Source organism: Thermobia domestica, chromosome 1, assembly GCF_964235325.1.
Source record: "Thermobia domestica chromosome 1, izTheDome1.hap1.1, whole genome shotgun sequence".
Classification (NCBI taxonomy): domain Eukaryota; kingdom Metazoa; phylum Arthropoda; class Insecta; order Zygentoma; family Lepismatidae; genus Thermobia; species Thermobia domestica.
In genome coordinates, this window is record NC_137454.1 from 196863152 (window position 1) to 196884326 (window position 21175).

The 21175-nt window shown below is 38.2% G+C and overlaps 1 protein-coding gene across 6 annotated transcripts in view; it reads left to right on the forward strand.

Moving 5' to 3' along the window:
* The window catches only part of LOC145692637 (uncharacterized), a 59713-nt gene extending 56420 nt beyond the window's left edge, over positions 1 to 3293 (forward strand). For 5 of the 6 annotated variants that reach the window (XM_081768001.1, XM_081767993.1, XM_081767985.1 and 2 more), the window contains one exon: positions 1258 to 3292. In XM_081768001.1, the coding sequence (XP_081624127.1) occupies positions 1258 to 2596 (1339 nt within the window). In that variant the 3' untranslated portion in view covers positions 2597 to 3292. Of the gene's footprint in view, positions 1 to 1257 lie in introns of all 6 variants that reach the window. The other variant, XR_014132625.1, reaches the window with a different exon arrangement.
* The last annotated feature ends 17882 nt before the right edge of the window (positions 3294 to 21175 follow it).

A 21175-nucleotide genomic window follows, 5' to 3' on the forward strand; every position in this document is an offset into this window, starting at 1 on the left:
ATAGCCACGTGCGACTTAGCGTTGTCCTGTAACAAGAGGACCCCTTTGCGATTCAGAAGTGCTGGCTCCAGAATGTTGAGTTTTTCTTGAACACAGCTAAACTGCTGACAGTACACAGTTGCATTAATGCTCTTACAAGCTGTTAGCAGTTTCCGAAGCACGACGTCGTAAGCAGTCCACCAAACACACAAGCGTATCTTCTGGTGCAGTGGTGATTTTGGGTGTTTTGCAACCTGTTCATGGGATGCTAACCAATGATGACGGCGCCGTGGGCCTCCGTAGGGGACCCACTTATCATACATGTCGTCAACACCCTGTCCAGAAATGGCTCCTTCCTCAGACGAAACAGCAAGGAAACATAGTTGTCTGCTTGCGTTGCCTTCTGGCCCGGAGTCAAATCTTGTGGGACCCCCCCGACCCAACTTCTAGTGCTTCCCAAGTTGATAGAGATGCTGCTGAATGGTTTCTCCACTCACACTGAATTCTAGTTCGAGTTATTCACACGTCTGGTCACTGTTCGCCTCAACTCCTACCTCAAGATCTTCATTTTGTACATGTGTTGGTCTTTCAGTAGGAGGTGCGTCTTCGAGTGTTTCGTCACCGTCCTTAAAATTGTTAAACCACCGCTGCACTGTTCATGTATTCACGACACTCTCACCAAAGGCCGGGCATATATCTTTCGACCCCAGTTTGAACCCGTACAACATACACGCCGTTATGACGCTCTGTAGAGGTCCCATGTTTACTCTTTCCTTGCCCATGTTCACGGTGTAAATGAACTACCACAACCAGGTAGTATGTTGGATATACCCACACCAAAAACTGGCCTTCGCCTTATCTCCTTTCATATTCAATCCACTGTGTGAGGCCCAATTGAACATAGTCCTCCACAAAAAGCGACAGAACTTTCTTGGTTACCTTTACAAGTTATCGCCATTACTGGTAATTGTGGGTTCCAGTTAATGTTTGTGATGGTGTTTAAGTTTTTCCTAAGGAGCAGGATAGAATTCTTTTCCTTTATTTCGCAAACGAAACTAGTTTTTTTCTTTTAAAGGCAAGAAGTCATGTATAGTTTACGTACTGTGTAAGTGAAGTGCGTTAACTGACTTTATTGAGCTAAAGCATATTTTCGTGGTGCGTTTAAACATGTATATAGTCGTTATAGTAGTTATATAATTAACATTTAATGGTAGTTTGTTTATTGATACTGATTTATTTAGCTTGTTATAATCAATTGCTTCTGCTTATTTTTTATAGAGCTGAAATTGAAATTGGACCAACAATTCGCAGCTATAAAGGTGAGACTGCTGATATATTAAAAAAGGCCCAGAAAAACCTTTGTTCACGAACTAGAAAGGACTTTGCGTGCTATCATTGTGGTAAGATGTTTAGCCGAAGAGACGATTGTGTACTTCATATTAAAACACATTCTACTTTCGAAAAAATAATTGAATGTGGAGAATGTGGACGTCAGTTTAAAAGAAATCACGCCTTTAGTTTGCATTTACTTTCACATTGTACTGCAAAGAAATTTCCTTGTCCGCATTGTCACAAAATGTTTAAAAGCAGATTCTATCTTTTCCATCACATTAATAGTCACACAGGAGAAGTTGCATATGCGTGTGATCTCTGTAACAAATCATTTTCTCATAGAAGCAATCTTGTAAGGCACATGAAAACTGTTCATTCAACTACTGAGAAGCGTTTTGCGTGTTCGGAATGTCAGAGAAAGTTTCATATTCGGTGTGATCTTCGAAGACATATGAAGGTACATTCAGATGAAACTCCATTCTCGTGTTCGGAGTGTGGAAAACAGTTTAAACTTAACTACATTCTTTTGAAACATATGAAATCTCATTCAATGGTGAAGATAAAACCTTTCAAATGTCATGAATGTTCGAAGCGATTTCATAACAAATTTTCTCTTGTACTACATATGAGAAGTCATTCTGGTGAGAAACCATATCATTGTGTAACTTGTAATACGAGCTTTTCGTTACAAACTAATCTAAAGCATCACATTTATCGTGTACATTCAAGTAAGAAACCCTTCCATTGCGCTGAATGTGGAGAAAAGTTTCGATACAAGCATGAGCTTACTAAACACGTAAGAATAGTACATCTTCAAGAAAGAAGACAAAGAAATTTTCCGTGTTGTAAATGCGGGAAGAGATTCTACTGTAAATGGGGTCTTATAAGTCATATGCAACGACATGAAAGAAAGGTCTTTGCTTGTGACCACTGTGGACAGCGAAGTGTCACAAAATATGACCTTTTGCGTCATATGAGACTTCATTATCCGTTAAGTGATAGTTTTGCATTTAAATGTGACATTTGTCAAAGTAAATTTCGAGGTAAAAAGCAACTGCGTCTTCATATAAAGAATCATTTTGGATTAAAGACTTTTACGTGCATTATTTGTAAAAAAGAACTGTGTGAAAGAAGGACCTACTGGTTTCACATGAAATTTGTTCATGGCGGGATGAAGCCTTTTCAGTGTTTAATTTGTAAACATAAGTTTTCAATGAAGCATAATCTCAGAGTGCATATGCGAAAACATAACGGATCATCAACTGATACAAGTAAAACCACATAACTATGTCTGGTAATATGACAGGAATTTTTTTTTCTAATATTTTGTCAACTTGTCTTAATAGTTTGTGAAAATTCCAAATGATCTGGCTAGTTATACATGCATTCGTTCGAAGTGTTCGTCGAAGCTCTTTATTTGAAGCTTTAATTAAAATAACCAGTAGACTAAGGGCCAAGGGGGTGAAAACTCCCCTTTAGGGAACTTTTGTAACTATACTAGAAATGTTCCTTACGGTCCTTAGAATCAAAAAATAGTTGTTGGTCACCACCTGTGTCCTGGGGACCTTAACCCTTTAGCAACCGTGTATATTTACAGACTACCACACAAGTTGCACTTACATGTTGACCAACAACTATTTTTTGATTTTAAGGACCCTAGGGAACATTTCTAATATAGTGGCAAAAGTTCCCTAAGGGGGGGAGTTATCAACCTTTAGGACCTTGATCTATAGTTACGTAATATAGATACCAAATTTTTATAAATGAAAATTTTCCAGTTCCAAGTTCATTACTGGGAAAGTTGTAATTATATTTCAAATAATTTAAATTTGTATGCAAAATGACCTTTATTTGTATGTAATAAAAATTATTTAGAATAGTGTCACTGGAGAATTATATAACTACAAAGTATACTCCATTCATCTAGGATAAAATTTCAGTAATAAAAACTGGAAATGTATTAGGATTTGGTTTTTGTCATTGTTGTATAACACTGGTCGGCATGAAAATCCTCCCACGAGGGTGAAAGGGGGTACCGGATATATTTCGATACGCTGATTACGAATATCTCATCGAAAAAGTTTTTTTTTGGCGGTGTGCTGTTTGCATAATTCACAGAAAAATCGTATTTTTCGTATTTAATATGTGTTTTCCGTGTTTGAAGTGCATAATTCTGAATTTTTATGTTAATCCAAGAACTGTTACTAGGCTATATCCCAGGAACATTCTTTTCTCTAGCTCACGACCCCCCGAAAACGTACCCCCTTCCCTTGGGTTGCAAAGATTTATTGTCGTTCCATACTGCATACACTAAAACCTAGGCGCTATTGACGGAGAAAGGTTTCGTAATCAACTTGCGATCATTCGTCGGCTCCCTTTTGTCTAGACGACAGACAGATTGTTAAAAAAAGGCGCCAAGACATACACCACTTTGTCGCGTGAAACAAATATTTCAGATTCGAGTTAATCTTCGTGTTAGAAGGTGGCGTTACGCTGTGTCTGTGTATACCGTAGGTGAAAAATATTTCTGCGTGAAATATTGACGTTTGCGTTAAACGAACATGCCGAGAACTTGCAACAATTCGACAGATTCATTATGCTACATATGTGGGGAAGTGATTTTCAAGGGACAAAGTAGGCCATTGTCACCGTTCCTGAAGACAGTCTACCATCTGTACTTCGGGTGTAAAATCGGCGACCAGGATCGCGTTTTGGCTCCGAAACAAAGTTGTAACTCGTGTGCGCGTACTCTCACAGGATGGTTGAAAGGTACACATAAATCGATGCCGTTCACCGTACCTATGGTTTGGCGCGAGCCTCGTGATCACATTTCAGACTGTTACTTCTGCCTGACTAATATAAAAGGTTTCTCAAAAAAACATGAAGCATAAAATACAGTATCCTAACTTGGATTCCGCGAGGAGACCTGTAAAACATGTTTGTCTGCCTGTACCCGTACTACCAGACTCACATCCTGTGCAGTGTTTCATCCCATGAAGAACCTGCTGCTTGTGAGGATGTTGCACAATCTTCGAGTACACAGTCAGATCCCAATTACGCTCCAGTGCCTGACACTAATAAACCACATGTGATAAGTCAGGAAGAGCTGAATGATCTGATCAGAGACTTAAACCTTCCCAAGTCTAAGGCCCTGTTGCTTGCATCAAGACTTCAACAATGGAATCTACTAAACCAAGGTGTGAATATATCGATGTATAGGAAAAGGGAGGTGAGCCTAGTTCCTAATTTTGCAAAGAACGGTGATTTGGTGTATTGCAGTGACATTCGATCGCTTATGGGACAACTGAAGATTGGAGGCTATTTGTAGATTCTAGGATAAGTCTCAAGGCAGTCTTACTACACAATGGCAATGAAAAGCCAGCCATCCCTATTGCTCATGCTGTACATATGAAAGAAACATGCGAAACCTATTGCAGAAAATAAAGTAAGAACAGTTCCAGTGGTCTGTATGCGCTGACCTTAAGGTTATTGCCATCCTCACCGGTTTACAAGGAGATTACACAAAGCACTGCTGCTTCTTGTGTCATTGGGATAGTCGAGCCAAAAATCAGTATACCACCCCTTCATATCAAATTAGGGCTCATGAAAGTCTTCGTCAAGGCTCTGAACCGGAATGGCGAAGCATTTAATCATCTCAGAAAACTATTCCAAGAGTCAGCAAGGCCAAGGTGAAAGAAGGTGTTTTTACGGTACCTCAAATCAGAGACGTTTTAAAGGATACTACATTTTCTTCTAAGCTTAATGAAGTGGAAAATGAGGCATGAGAGGCCTTTCGAGAAGTGTGCAGTAACTTTCTAGGCAATCAAAAGTCACCTGATTACAAAGACATTGTGAGCAGGTTAGTTACTTCATTTCGTAACATGGGATGTAATATGTCCCTAAAGTTACGCTTCCTGGACTTCTTCCCTGAAATGTACAGCTTGGGGAGGTCTCTGACGAACACGGAGAAAGACAAATAGCTACCATGGAGAGGCGCTACAGTGGTAAATGAAGTGTGAATATGTTGACAGACTTCTTTTGGAGTGCGACACGCAAGATACCCTGTAGTAATTACAAGAGGAGTAGGAAAACCAAGTGACACGTAAGTGTTTTTATGCAATTTTATCTGCATAATTTATATTGATATTTAAATTATAACGTGCAAATTATTATGGGTGGAGAATAGCATCTCTGGGCGGATATTGAAGCACCCCCTCATCCCTGAAAACTGGTACGTCCTGGAAAAAAACGGATTCGAACTCAGGAGCTCGAAACCTATAGGAACCACCTATTTTCCTTCGTCGGAGCGAAAAAAGTTTCATTTTGCCGACCAGTGCTTTAACCAACTCAATCAGGATCCTGCCGCCTACAGTTGGACAATTTGTCTATGCCGACCAGATTCCTCAGTCGGAATGCTGGCGTCCTTCCGCGCGATTTTCGACCGCGACAAACAGTTGCCTTGCCGAGCAGTCGGCAAACAGCCGGAAACGAGTATTAAATGCGTCGGCGCTGTCGTCGAAAAGAGGCCGGTATAAGGAGTCGGCAGAGGGACAGAAAGAGGCCTATCCGACTGTTTTGCCGACTCTGACGGCAAAGGGCATTTTATTTTACGATTTTCGACCGCTTGCCGCCTCCGCAAAAGGTCGGCAACTTTGAACAAGTAGATCATCGACGACAGCAATCCCTCTCTAAGACCTCGACTTCCTGATGGGGAAATAACCAGGGTTTGCTAACTTAACATAACTGTAACATAACGAAATAGACGGAAGTAACGTAATATATTTGTTACGACAATGCGTTATGTACCAATTGTAACTTCATATATTTGTTACGAAACGCTAATGATACTATACTTATCAGATAACTATAATGTTAACGTCTTAAAGGAGCACACTATGTTATCACTAAATAACCTTATGAAGAGATTGATAGGTATATAGTATGTGGCGGGCCGGCGGTATGCGTTTGCGTAGACCGGCACCCACACAAGAGAGTTTTGTAATTTACCAAAATACTTCTAATTAGTCAACCAAAGTTTCTGCAAAACACCAACTATAACTCGAGCGGCAAAGTTATACTGGAAACAGGAACTCAGCTAACAAAACAGTCTGAAGAATCTTAGTATTACACGGTAGCGTTGGCCTGGTCCAAGACTTATCTTCTAATGGAAACAATGGAATCGTTATCCTGATTATGGTTTGATAACCAAACAATCCTTTGGGATATCTCTTGAAACAAAACTCGACAAATATGTTCCTTGCAGTAAGCCTGCAGTTTATTGGCTCTAAGCAAATTACAAGAACCACAGCCGGGGCGATAGTGTAAGTACTTTGTATATTTATAAAAGAGTTTTAACTTACGTGGCGGTGTTCCAATAGATAGTTCAAGAAATAACTCACTAAAAGTCACTGATAAAAACAAACTTAACTGTAGCACTTTTCACAATAAAACAAAGCTGCACTAGACTGGGAGGGCACGAATCAGTCCTAGTGGGTAGGTAGGTAAGAGGTATACTATTTGATCTACCGGTCTGCGAACAGACATCAAATAGGGTAGGTTACCAGAGGTTAGGAACAGGTTACCGTTTGATCTACCGGTCTGCGAACAGACATCAAACAGGGTAGGTGTAAAGGTTACCGTTTGATCTACCGGTCTGCTAAGCAGACATCAAACAAAGTTGGTTACCAGAAGGAATTAAGGTTACCGTTTGATCTACCGGTCTGCGAACAGACATCAAACAGGGTGTAACTATTTGATTACCCGTGCGTTTAGGCCAGCTAAGCAATAAACTTAGAGTCTGTCAAAACACACATCAAATAGGGGTGCGACAGAACTTTAGCCGTCAACTTCCTAAGCTTGCCAGCAGTTTCTGGAGCGAGTCCGGGCTGAAGCGAAACTTGCGGAAGTAGATTGCCAAGTTCGGAAGGAGGTAACTTTAGCCGTCAGTTTCCTAAGCAGACCAGCAATTATGGGAGAACCCTGGCTGAGCCATCGAGCTTTTAGAAACAGATTGCCAAGTTACCGTGAGGATTAGGTAGGGTAGTACTTTGACCGTCAGTTTCCTAAGCCGACCAGCAATTATGGGAGAACCCTGGCTGAGCCATCGAGCTTTTAGAAACAGATTGCCAAGTACTGGGTAAACCAAGAGGTTGAGGTAGGTAACCAAGAGATTGAGTAGGCAGGCCTCCGTAGAGGCAGAGAGGTTGGAAGGCAAAGGGATGGACAACTAGAGACTTCTTCGTGATAAGTTCCTGAACTGAGACGTACCTAACGAATTGCGTACTCCTCGTAGTCTGCACGTCTCTGAGGGGTTCAGGAGAGGGGCGTTGTCCGACGAGAGAGCCCAAAACATGCGTTTTTAAGGGCCTCGGTCGGGGGTGCAACCGGCACCAATTTACGGTCTGTGTGCAAAATAGTAACGTGTGCAAACGTTGCACCAAGACCGTAAGGTCAGAGGTTGAGCATGCGTGGAGATGTAAAAAGTACCTAGGGCGGAGCCCGAGGGGGACCCGTATCCTGAAAAGAAAGATTATTGGCTTTGCACACGGTTTCGGGTGCACAAGTGCTCGGAAGGGTTCCACTCTGAGGGGTGGAGATACTAGCTATTGGAACGAGCCATGCCATTAACATCTAGATTGGCTAGAACAAGGTGCCTTGGGCGGAGCCAGGCAAAAGATAAGATTTTGTGTGTGCGCATGCGTGTGCGTGTGATGTGTAGTCCTTGAGTTTAGGTGTGTGAGCCCCTTTCTCTGGAAGAATGATTTTACACGAGATATTACAGAGAATTGTACAAATAGTATCTTAAACTATAAAACATATACTAAACGTAAAAGATTTCAAGTAATAAACTTGAAAGGTTTTATACATAATGAACTCAAGACCCTTCGACAGTTTATCTGCTTGTTTTCAACCAAAGACATACATATATATTTAATGTTTCGAAGAACGAAAAAGAATCTTCTTTCAGAAGCAAAAAATGACATTTAACAGATACACAAAACTATATGGGTTTTCTTAACAGTATTCTACCACTAATAATAATAATAATAAGAAGAAGAAGAATACATATATGTCAGACAAAGAGCCAGACATTTCCCTGTTACAGAGAGAATGTCGTTATCTACCAGACGGTTGACCCTGAGGTCAAGAAGGGGGAACTCGGTTACTCAGAACGGGAAGACAAGAAGTCTTTCGTTCTAACTAAGAGAAAAAAAGAACGCTCAACACGAATTTGTATTTTAAAAGAAGTAAATGAAACACGAATTCTGTTGCAGGTTTAAAAATGTAAAAAAAAGAGAATATTTATTCGCAAAAAGAGATTGCGATTTTGCGGCCCACTACAAGTATATTGTAATAACGGTACTACTTTATAGTTTATTCCTAAGGCTTGCTGATTTAACTTAAAACGTTAAAATAACGAAATGGATGGAAATCCAGCCAAGTATAGCAATGTATTTGTTAATTTTTTTGTTATGTACCGATCGTAGCTTTATATATTTGCTACGAAACAATTACGTTACTATACTTATCAGATAACTATAGAGTAACGAATTACAGGATCAATCTACTTTCTGTTACCACTTAATAATCTTATGAAAAGATTGATAGGAATAAAGTATATTGTAATAACTTTATTATTTTATAGGTTATTCCCAAGACTTACAAATTTAACTTAATGTTAAAATAACGAAAAAGATGGAAATCCAGCCAAGTATAGCAATGTGTTTGTTAATTTTTTCGTTATGTACCATTTATAACTTTTACATTTGTTATAAAATGATAATGTTACTATACTTTTCGCGTAACTATATAGTGACGAATTAGAAGAAGAAAATGCTTTCCGATATCACTAAATAACGTTAAGAAAAGATAGACTGAAATATAGTATGTATCAATAGCGTTAACGTTATTATTGTATAGGTTATTCTCAGGACTTTCTAACTTAACGGTATCATAACTATATAGTAATTAATTACCGGAACAAAATGGTTTCTGTTACTACTAAAAAGGGAAATATTTCACGTTCCCATGAAGTTTGGAGTAAAAGCAAGTAAACGTCCCTTCATTAAGTAGAAACTATGTTATGCCGACAACGGAAAGCAAAACAAACGTTTAACGGAAAATTCTTAGTTCCGGACTACAACATTTAGAAAATTTTTAGGCATCCTGTTAGAGGGCAAACATAATGTCTGCGATAAGTTCGTTCTTCTGTTAAATCTTTCTGGACAGTGTTGACCTTCCCCAGCCACTATTCATATTCACTCCCACAATTTTCGGCTAGACGTACGAAGCAAGTCAGCTATCAGTCTTCTTTGTAGGTGTACTTCTTTTCCGATTGTATAGCGACTAGCGACAGCCGACAGAAATGAGAATAAAACTAATAAAACAATGTTCTGAAAAAAAATTGAACCAACAAAGCAAGAGTCATAATCTCTATCACGTGTCGTGAAGATAAGCAGTGAAGGATTCAGAGGAGTTTCGGAATTCCAAAGAAAACTCTTCTGTCCAAAATTATACCGCGCGAGGTTTAGACGAAATGTACCTCGGTCTGAAGCAAAAATTCATGTGCAGAACATTTAAGAAAATTATGTCATTCTTTCTCATTTACCCTTTCTGATACGCTCTCTCCCTTGCTCTTAGCAGTTTATGGTTCTGAAATCTCATAAACATGGACATACCAGATTTAAGGAAACAAAATGTTCCTTGACACCCATCAATACCCAGAAATATACAGTAACTTCCTGTTTATTGTTGTCTTTGACCTTCTTAACTCTCGGTTTTACACCTGATCAATCACATTGAAATAAAACTTTTACCAATACTGCTCTAAACTTACATTTTTACATTGGTTCGGCAGCAGTCATTATGGCTTGTAAAACAAGAGTTGTGTTTGATCTTAACACTAGAATAAAATTATTCATGCTAGTGAACGAGATAATTGAATGTAAAGCAAATCATGAAGATGTTCAACGTCGGCAAAACTCAGGTGTACGAGATTCTAAAGAAAAAAATCAAAATTTTGAAGGAGTGAGAAAACTGCAGTAATGGCAAAATAAAACTGCAGTAATGGCAAAATATAAATAGAAGTTAAGGAAACTGAAAAATAAGACATTAATGGAATAGTATGGGAGTGGTTTGTTAGTGTCAAACTGTAAAATCACCGCATATTGGGCCCTATATTACAGGAATACGCTAAAACAGGAGCTGAAAAACTGGGCAAAACTGAATTCAAAGCATACAATGTATAGTTAGAAAGTTTACGCAAAATACATCAGGTAGTTTTTTACGAATTTTGTGGTTATGGTATGATGTAAATGGTGAAATATTTAATGAATGTGTTGCTAAACTACATTCCATAATCGAAGAACATGAAATTGAATTGTATTTTTTTTAAGTAAAAGTCTATCTCTGTTAAGTGGAAACCTGACCTTAACAGGAATTTTTGCGAGTCCCGCTCGATTCCGCTAAAGACAAGTTTCACTGTATTTTGTAATATCGTTATTATTGCACATGATAAAATATTGCGAGGTAGAACGGTAAAATATAGTGAAAAGTAGCTTTTCATGTATATACAACGGCATAAAAATGCATACAATAATGATTGCAGGTATGCGTATTATTAGATGCAGGTGTAAGTATACGGGAGCTTATAGGTTCCTACCAGGTGTATGTGTATCTGTATGTGGTGTTTTATTTCTCGATAACTGCTGGTCGGATCTCAACTGAATTTGGTGAGAAAGTATCTCATCGTCCATGAAATAAAAAAAAATGTTTACAGTAGGTCGTTCACTTATATTCGACTATATTCGATTCGGTGCTGCACTATCGTATCATACTGGAACTATAAGTCTGCTGGCGGGAGTGGTGCTGTGTGTGACCTTGTAGGTGCGTGAGTGTTATCAAATGGCGCCGAAAATCAACAAATATGGGGAAGTTACATAATGAACCTTTTCCATGCTAAGTTTTCGTACGTACTCACGTTTCAAGTACCTGGCGGATTCCAAATGGAAGAAAGTTGCCACTATAATCATAAGTCCATCTTCCTGCTGATGGTCACATTCCGGCGATCACATACCGTGACGTTGACGGTAAGAGGCACAGCAACTTCATTCGTCAGTGAAGATAAAGTTTTGCTCTTGGTATTATGGTTCTTACGGAATTCAGATATGAAGATAAGTTGATGATACTCAAGGTGGACAAAGACGTGAAGGTGAATGCTAGATACTTCCAAGAATCTATTATCACACCTATTTATCTGAGATAGCCTACATTCGACATTTGTATGGAATGGACGCGAACCAGGTGATGATCCATATGGACAAGACTTCGAGTAATATTGCCAGAACATCACTACGGTTTTATCAGGACGTGGCAGAGAAACTGAGTTCGTGTTATTATCCCTCCTTTAGTTCACATCCTTCTCCTTAATGTACAAAACCTGGAAATATTTTATTTAATTTTCTTTAACAAACACATGTATGATCTTTAAAATGACATGGTATCTTACCACTAAACAACCGTGCCCCCCTTCACCCGATGAATGGCTATGACAAAAATCAGACCTCATCTTAAATTATACATGTAGAAACGATGCTAAACTCCAATTAAAAATCCTAAATTCATGTCTAACTCCCCTATGCCATATTAGCGTACGAGCTAGATACCCTATAAGATTTCGTGTGGTCGGGATCGTACCTTTAACTATAGGTCCACGGTTCACCCTTGCTGCTGAACTGTATGCTAAACTCCAAATCAACCGAATTCATATAGACCTTTCAACAATTTTCTCCAAAGCTTTGGTAAGAAATTAACCAGTTTCTTAAACAGTGTAGGACGAAACGGGAAAACTCCGAGGAAACACACGGACACGTTGTTGTCCACCATATAGTAACCTAACCTAGGATAGAATCAGGAACCACCAAAATGAGAGGTGAGTATCCTACCACTGAGCTACCGTACCCTCTCGACCCCGCTACAGCCCATTGAAGGCTATGACTTTAAAATGAAAATTTCTATTATTCTTTCCGCAGGGTCTAATAGTTCGCGCTTATGCAAATGGTACACAGTATCCCGGGTTAGATTCCCGCTAAGAGAGCAATACTGGGAGAAAAACGATAGTAGCTGAAAAAATCCTACGGTGTTGTATCGCAAATTTACTTTGCAACGGATCGAACCAGTAACCCGGGTAGGCTAAAGGAGACGGTGATGATGATTAATGAATGAAATGATGGAATGAAGAAAGGGAGGAAACGGGAGAACCCCGAGGAAACCCACGCACACGGTGTTTGTCCACCACAAAGTTCACTTGGCAGGAGCAGGGTTTGAACCCGGGACCCCATGCACCAGAGGTGAACGCTCTACCACTGAGCCACCGCGGCCCCTAAACGATCTTGTGTCTTAAAAATTAAATATTACTATTTGGGCTAAATTTGGATCTAAATGGCATCAGAAGTGCCACTGTTCGTCTCAGTGATCCCGAAAACTATAGTCTCGACACTAAAATCAGCCATTTTCGATCATATTTATATATATATATCTCCATCCCCTTCCCTGGCCCGAACCTCACCTATGTTGATAATTTGGTTGAGTTGTTCAAGAGTTATTAAATCAGAAACATAGTCACTTTTCATTTTTATATATATACTCTTATAAGCTCTAATCATTCGTGATTAATCCGAAGAAAACAAAATAACGAAACAGGTAATGTGAAAAATACTGGAAATAGTCTCATGATAAGAACAGTTAATGTATTTTAATTTGGTCCTCACAAATACGAAAAAATACATCTATTTCAGTTGTACGCGTAGTTAAATCTGAGAGAATGAAATGGATATTTGTAAGTGTCTAGGATTATACAAGGATCAAATATAGAATTCTTACTACTTGTAATATTTACGAGCACGTATAAATATTTCCGATTGCACGAAAGATAACTCACAAATGTTTGTATGGTCGATATCTTAAACTGTTCTGTTATATAACAACTCATATTTGCATAATTAAGGTGAAATTCAATAAGGTGTTCACGGACGTAGTCAGAACTTTTTATATGGGTGGGTACAAACGTAATTAAAGCTGGACTTTTCATATGAGTTTCCACAAAGGTAATTAAATCAAAGATGTTCATATAAGTCTGCACAAAGGTTTATAAATTCCACTTACCCTCTCATTGTAACATTCTTACGTGTTCATGTTATTGGATTAAAGTGCGTTAAAAGTAAGATAAAATGGTAAATCAATGAGCGGAAGAACTATCGTTTCAAACTAAGAGAAGAACAGTTACCGAACAATCTAATTCTTGCGTACGAAAATTAGATCATGAAGTATTTTTGTTTGTTTGTTTGAAGCAATAAAATGTTATTTTTTACAGGTCTGACTTCCCTCACGAGTGCTTCTGTATGTACTTACTATACTTTACAAAACTTGTAGGGAACTACTCAATTTAACATAGATCCTATATTGAGAAAAAAAAATATTTGGCATACGTACAATCGTATGTTACATTTGTAAATCCTGTAGATTTTGGACTCAACGTACAGCAAACGTAGAATGCATGTTTTATAATTCTTTCTGTATAAGTGCTCCATCTGTACGTACTTTACGTATGAAATAATATAGGCGGTCAGGATCTCACATACAAATGGACTTATATAACATATAGCTGACGTATAAGATAACATACATATATGTCTGTAATATAAGGAAGACTGTTAGATATCAGATGTCCTGCAACGGCATGATGTAACATCTAAGGGCAGTAACTATGTATCATACGGATAACGTATGCTCCGTACTGATTTCTGTAAGCAAGAGAATTCCATATATTTGTACTGTACAATATACTGCTGTCCGGAGAACGGATTTTTCTCAGTGTATTATTCAGCTAGGGAAACACCGACGCAGTACGAGCTTGTTAAAACTCAGGGGATGTGTAAAAGGAAATGGGCTCACATTCTTCTTTCTAGGAATCAGAGTCAAGCAGAACGTAAGAGATCTATTCCCTAGTCTGCAAAATGAAACATATAATTTACAATATCAAGACAGATTGGGGCGGAAGGTAAATAAGGGAAAATGAAAAGATTAGAGTGTTCAAATGGGTGCCGAGCACGGTGTCTTATATTCTGGTAACTTCTATTTCCTGGTAGAAATTGGGTATGTGATAGCATTGCACTTATCATTCTCTTGATATTTTTTCGTGGTCTCAAACTCAATAATCAGCTTATTCGGACCGCTGGTTCTTAGATTAGATATCTTACAGCAAACACTTTGCCTGGTTAAACTCTGAGTCTTTTACTGTTCTGTCGTTCTGTCTAATTCTAATAATGTCTTCTTCGTGTTTTAACCAACTCCGAAACTGAATTGAACGTTTATAAAAATAGTTTACCCAGCTTGGAGAAATGAGCAAGTTAGAACGTGTTGGTACTGGAAAGATGTAATCGTTATTATTAAGAAATAGAAAACATTTCAAAAGGTACACTATGACTATTAGCAGTTACTTGACAACAACCTATACCGGGAGTGGATTCAGGAATTATTGAAGGGGACGCAGGTCTGAAAAATAAACTTGACGCCTTTTTCGATATTTGGTTCCGTAGCTAAAAATGTGGACTGAAGTGCTTCATAATACGTATTTATCAACGTCCTTCTCTGTATTGAGGAAAGCTATGTTGTTTAACACGAGAGAATCCAGGATTACCATGATCTGGAAGTCCATACATTATCTTCAATGAGTGGAGGACGCACTCAGAATCTTCCTTTTGAGAGAAATTTTAAAACTTATTTTTCCACAGCCTTTCAAGAAGTGCTTCAATAGAAACTAATTTATATATTTTATTCCTTATGGAAAGGCGTGCGACCTCCGCGCCCCCTTTCTGGGTCCCCACTGAGCAATATCTGGACAATCGACACTGCAATGTTTGTCTAGCTAGATGCCTAGTGAAAGTTTTGCATAATGAGTCATTGCAATCAGCGCGCCGTGCCCCTTTCTGGGCTTCACCCCCACCAGGGAATAAAACGAAAGTTGGGCATGTTTGAAACCTAGTTGACACTTATAAACTATCCTGAACGTACTCCCTACTTGTATTAAGAGCAATTAGCAATGATCTACCTTTAAAGTACAAAAGTAGCAGTTTGAATTAAGTAATGTAATTTAATTTCCTATGAACATAATGCATATTAAGTAGTGATAACTTAGGAAAAAGATAAGTAAAAACTAAGTTTCTTAATATAAACAACTTTGTATACTGTTAGTATATATATATATATATATATATATATATATATATATATATATATATATATATATATATATATATATATATATATATATATATCCAACGCAACAGCTTAAATGCGTGGGGCAGGGGGCGAGTATGAGTAAATCGATGATCGATTGATCCAGTAAAACTAACTACACCACCTATCTAACGTTGAATTTGCAACATTTTTTTATGGAGCCCATTTAACTCACCGAAAGTATGTAACATTTCATTAGAAATGATCAAATGATTGTTACCATGAGAAGAGTTATGGGGGAGCATGGGGGGCATTGCCCCCAACTTTATGACAAAAAATAAAAATGCCACCTATAAGATGGCCACCTACCAACACCCCCGAGACCGACCAAAAGGTTTGACCCCCCCCCCTCCGCAGACAATTCCTAGTTCCGCCTATGGTGCTTGGGGTCCCGGGTTCGACCCCAGTCCCCGCCAAGTGAACTTTGTGGTGGACAAACACCGTGCTCGTGGGTTTTCTCGGGGTTCTCCCGTTTCCTCCCACTTTCTTCATTCCACCATTTCACTCATCTCTCATCATCACCGTCTCCTTTAGTCTAACCGGCATAACCGTGGGACGTAAAACTCAAAGATTTCATTTCATTTCATTTTTTCCTAGTTCCGCCTATGTTACCCACTACGTATGAGAGTGTTTCAGGTCCAAGTATTTTTAGACTGTGGTTGAACCTTCAGTTCTAAAACTTCAATTCATATATAGCCTATTATTCTTTTGAATTCAATTCTTAATATTATACTTAGATAAGTCACGGGACTCCTGTATAATATACGGTGTAAATATATTGTATAAAAGTTTAAAACAAGAATTTTAGGAATGATCGCAAAATCTGGATCAAAAGATTGCGATCTTGGCCAAGAATTTTAGAAATGATCAAAAATACATTAAAAATTGCGATCTTGGCCAATAATTAGTTTTCTGATCAGTGGCCACAAAATTTTTGAACGCCCCCTAGATTGATTTTTCGTGTTTTTTGCGGAATAAGCACATCATACTGAGCAAAGTGATAGTTTGGGTTTGGCTTCACTATATGTAGTTCTCCAGATATATGACCTTCAAGAAAGTTTCTGACTGAAATATATTGGATCTTTTGATCCAAAAATATATACTTAAATTAATGTAATATTTTACATACAGCCATATAATAATTCTGAAGATTTATTACTTAACTGCGAATTGACGAACGTTGCGTATTACGTGAGTCGAAGGTTTACTGTATGTTTGTCTGCATGAACACTTTTATGTGCATCGGAATCAAAATAAATAGGTTAATCTTATCAAATTACGTACATTTCATTCTAAGTTTATATCACGCTTTTCACGTTGTGTTTGTACAGCTGTTGTAAATAAAATACGATGCAATCAGTGAAGAACTGTCAATGGGTATTTTTGTAGAGAAAAAAAAATAACTTATTCATCCTTCAGCTCTTTACCATTATCTGATGGTGCCGATACTCTTAAAATAATTCGTTTCTTTTTGTCATAATATAAATTATTAATCTGGTAAAAAAAAATACATGATATCAGTTTTACGCCGCATGATTATGCCATGTAGGTTAAAGGAGACAGTGAGGATGATAAGGACTGAAGTGGAGGAATGGAGACGGTAAGAGGAAAGGGAAGAACCTCAAGAAAACACAAGCACTTTGTATTGATCTGCTAAAATCGTGATATTATTTATGTTAGGACTGTTTACAGTTACTATACATACACACATGCGTCAACCCCTCACGACATTATACTGTACAGGGTAGTCCGAAAGTTTGGAAACGTAATAAATGGTTAACACTGCAAACTATAACCGAAATAGTACTCTAAGTAAAGAATAGTTATCGGGGAAGTGTTAGAGGAGAAATCTAAATGACACTGCAAAATATAACGGAAGTAATACTGTAAGGAAAGAATAGGTATTGGGGAAATGTTTGAGGAGACACCACAGTGACCATCTTAAATTTTATGCAATTTTATTAAATGGAAACCACAACATGTGACATATTTAAATAATAAATGTTCGTAGAAATTGAATTATTATTATTTCTGTTCTATTATTTCTATTCTAGCACTAACCATTACGAGATTATGTCCTCAACCAAAGAGGTTAGTTGCACGAGAATGACTACTTACTGTTACAAAACATGTTCAATGTGGTCCCTTTCCAATTGATTGTAAAATGTGCATTCTTAGTTCCTAGTAACCCCAACCTTGCGCAAAGTGACAGCTGTTATGTTGTAACATGCGCCCCTAATTAATTCCTTGAAATGCTCAACATCTCTAATTTTAACCACACATACAACCGACTTCACATGGCTCCACATGTAGCTCAATTGGATCGGGCTGAGGATAGAAGGGTACTATTCACAGCACCTCACCGATCAACTCAAGCATTAGAAAACTCAAAGGAGATAGGTACCATAATGGAATGGAGAGCTCTCGTGTTGGAAAAATTAGTAAATGATGAATCCCCCGACAGCAGTGATTGAAGGAATCATTAAGATGCACCGATAACTCATCGATGAAGATCGGACCCAGAACATGCGTTCATAACACGCAACACCACTCATTGCCTAGTGAGAAAACCTGTGGTTGCAACAAACCAATGTGGTTTACTATTCTAACAGTATCACATGTTCTGTTTGATAACTTGGTCTGACACAGAAAACGTTTGTTTTATCAGTAAACAATACATCGCAGGCGAATGTGGAGTTTTGTCGTAGCTGTTCTACGGGCTTTTTGAGCAAATTCCAGGTGACGATGTAGATCATCTTCTGTAAGGTGTTGGTGACGTTGCAGCTTATAATGGTCCTACATATTCACTGACAGAATGTGCATGATTGACGTGCAACTAACACCACTTTCACGAGCTACACTACGCATGCTTATCTGGAGACATTTATTGAATGATACCACCATGTCACAACTGTTGCCTTGTCTGTCGCCGTGCATGGTCTGTCAGTCTTGGGTTAATCTGCCATTGATCCGGTATCTTGGAATTTCATCAGCAGTTTGAACATAGTACCATTGCTGATGGGAGTTCTTTTTCAGATGACAGCAGTCAAAATTGTGCAATCACCTCGGTGCTTTGTTTTCCAGAGATCAGCACGTTCTCAATGCGCTTTATATGCACCAAGTTCATCGTTTGCTAGTAAGTCATCTGCAACGTACAAACAGAAAACTGGTATAACTTTGTAATTTTTAGTACAGAAACATAACAATATTGCAACTCAACTTCTACAAAAATTGCTATTAAAATGACGTATCAAATACTATGTTTTTCACTTAAGACAATGCGTAAAATTCAAAATGGCAGACATGATTGTGATTTACATTCAAACATTTTCTCCTATACCTATTCCCCACCTCTGTTGCCACTTTGGTTTTGTTCTGCAGCGTTTGCCACTTATTAGGGTGTTTTTATACTTTATACAGAGTGAGCATAAAGTAGCTTTTTTCCAAAACAAGTAAGAAAAGCATAGAAATAAGCAAGTTACAAGGGATTACTTTTTTAATTCCTGAATTGGTACTATTGTGTTTTCTGGTATGACTGGAATTGATAACAAGTTTTCGTATGTATTTCGTTTAACTGTTGTTTACTAAGTGAAGTTGTGGCGAGTAGTACAAGTGTTAAGATGAATCGAAAATTAAGAAGGAATTACTTGTTTCCGTGGTACAAACTTGGTCGAAGCACAACAAAAACAGAAAATGTTGTGTCGAAGACTTCAGGAGAAGATTTCCAGGTGTGGAACAATCATCACATCAAGACATGAGAAAAATAAATAAACGATTTGAGGCTCTGGGTTCTGTGTGTGATCTACCACGAAGCGTACGACCATGAAGTGTTCGAATGAAGAAAACATTGAACTTGTGACTCAGAGTTATATATCTAGCCTGAAGAAGTCTACCAGAAGGCGCACACTTGGACTGGAAATAACAAATATCTCTTTAAGGAATATGCTAAATGATTTGAAGATGAGAGCTTAGCGGTGAAAGTTTATGCACACGTTGCACAAACGTAATCCAGACCGGCGTGTTTAGTTCTGTGAGTGTTTTCTCATTTGAAACGTAGCTGATAATGACTTATGGAAACGAATTATATGTCTGGATGTGTCTTCATTCAAGATGAACGGTCGCAGAAACAGGCACAGTTATGTTTATTGGAGTGTTACCAATCCACACGAAATTGAGACAATTATACATCCCTGGCGTTACTGTTTGGGGTGGTATCTGCTGTGATAGTTCAGAGAACTATTTTTTTTTTTTGAATGGCACTGTTGTCAGTTGTTGCAGATGTTGCAGGAAGTTGTGATTCGAGAAGTTGAAAATATCGCTCGTCCCCCCCCAAAAAAAACTTGGTTTACGTAATAACACGATGGAGCACCTGCTTGCTCACTTTGGTGTTGAGGTACTTGTGAGGGTTTTCATGAATCAACATTTCGATAAATGAATTGGTCGTTGCGGTATGACAGAGGGCCACCTCCTTCATATGACATCACACTATGCGACAACCTCATTTCAAGTATGGTCAAAAACTGGGTGTTTTGTGGGCAACAACATGATTTGGACCACTTGAAACAGTTAATTGAACAAACACTTGAGAGATTTTATGCACCCTCAGTTGTGTCATGATATTTGCAAATTAATACAGAAGAGATGTACCCTGTGCATTGAGTATGATGTAAAACAATTTAAACAGTATTTGTAAGTACAATAAAAATTGTTAATTCACCTAGCTTCTTTTGTTATTTCTCAGATATTGGGGAAAGCTACTTTGTGCCCACTCCAGATTTATATATATATATATATATATATATATATATATATATATATATATATATATATATATATAATGTGTGTGTGTGTGTGTGTTAGTCGTGATCATTAAGTGCTAGAGTACTCAATCTCTGTTGCATGAGGTGCCTGGTCCCACTCCAACTTCTATTAAATGGCCTTTCCAATGGACAAGTATCGTGTATACGGAGTTCCACTCTTCCGCACCAGCCCTTTGGTTTTCTATACTGATAAAGTGCCTTAGGTTGAGTGAAAGAGCAATATTGACTGTTCCGCAGGCTGTTCCCTTTAGCCCTTATCATGTCAACAACACAGCATTGTTGAGAAATGGACTCGAGACATCCTAGGTTTCCCCACAAAATAATATACAAGTTCTCTTATTGTTTTTACCTGCCGTCACGTTCTGTTCAAAGAGCCTGCTGAGCTAGATAAATCACTTTTTCGTTTAACATACAGCATCTTGTCAGTACGACTGGAGTCCAAACAGCTAGTGTGACTGGAAAACGAAAATCCGGTCATGACATTAATAAAAATACCCACGTTTCGATAAATTTCTAGTTGCGGTTTTAATGCAATTGGAGGGCGTTAAATCCAAAGAAATTATTTATTCTGTCATTGATACCACGGGAAGAAGACCTCGAAGTTGGAGTATATAAAGTACCGTTTATGTGAATAGCTAAGGCGTCCACTCTTGGAAACATTTCGATTTGTACTTTATGTACTAATTTCAGTGTGGTAAATCCAATGGAGCTATTTCTAATCTTATTTGTCCATTGTGTCACAAGAGAAG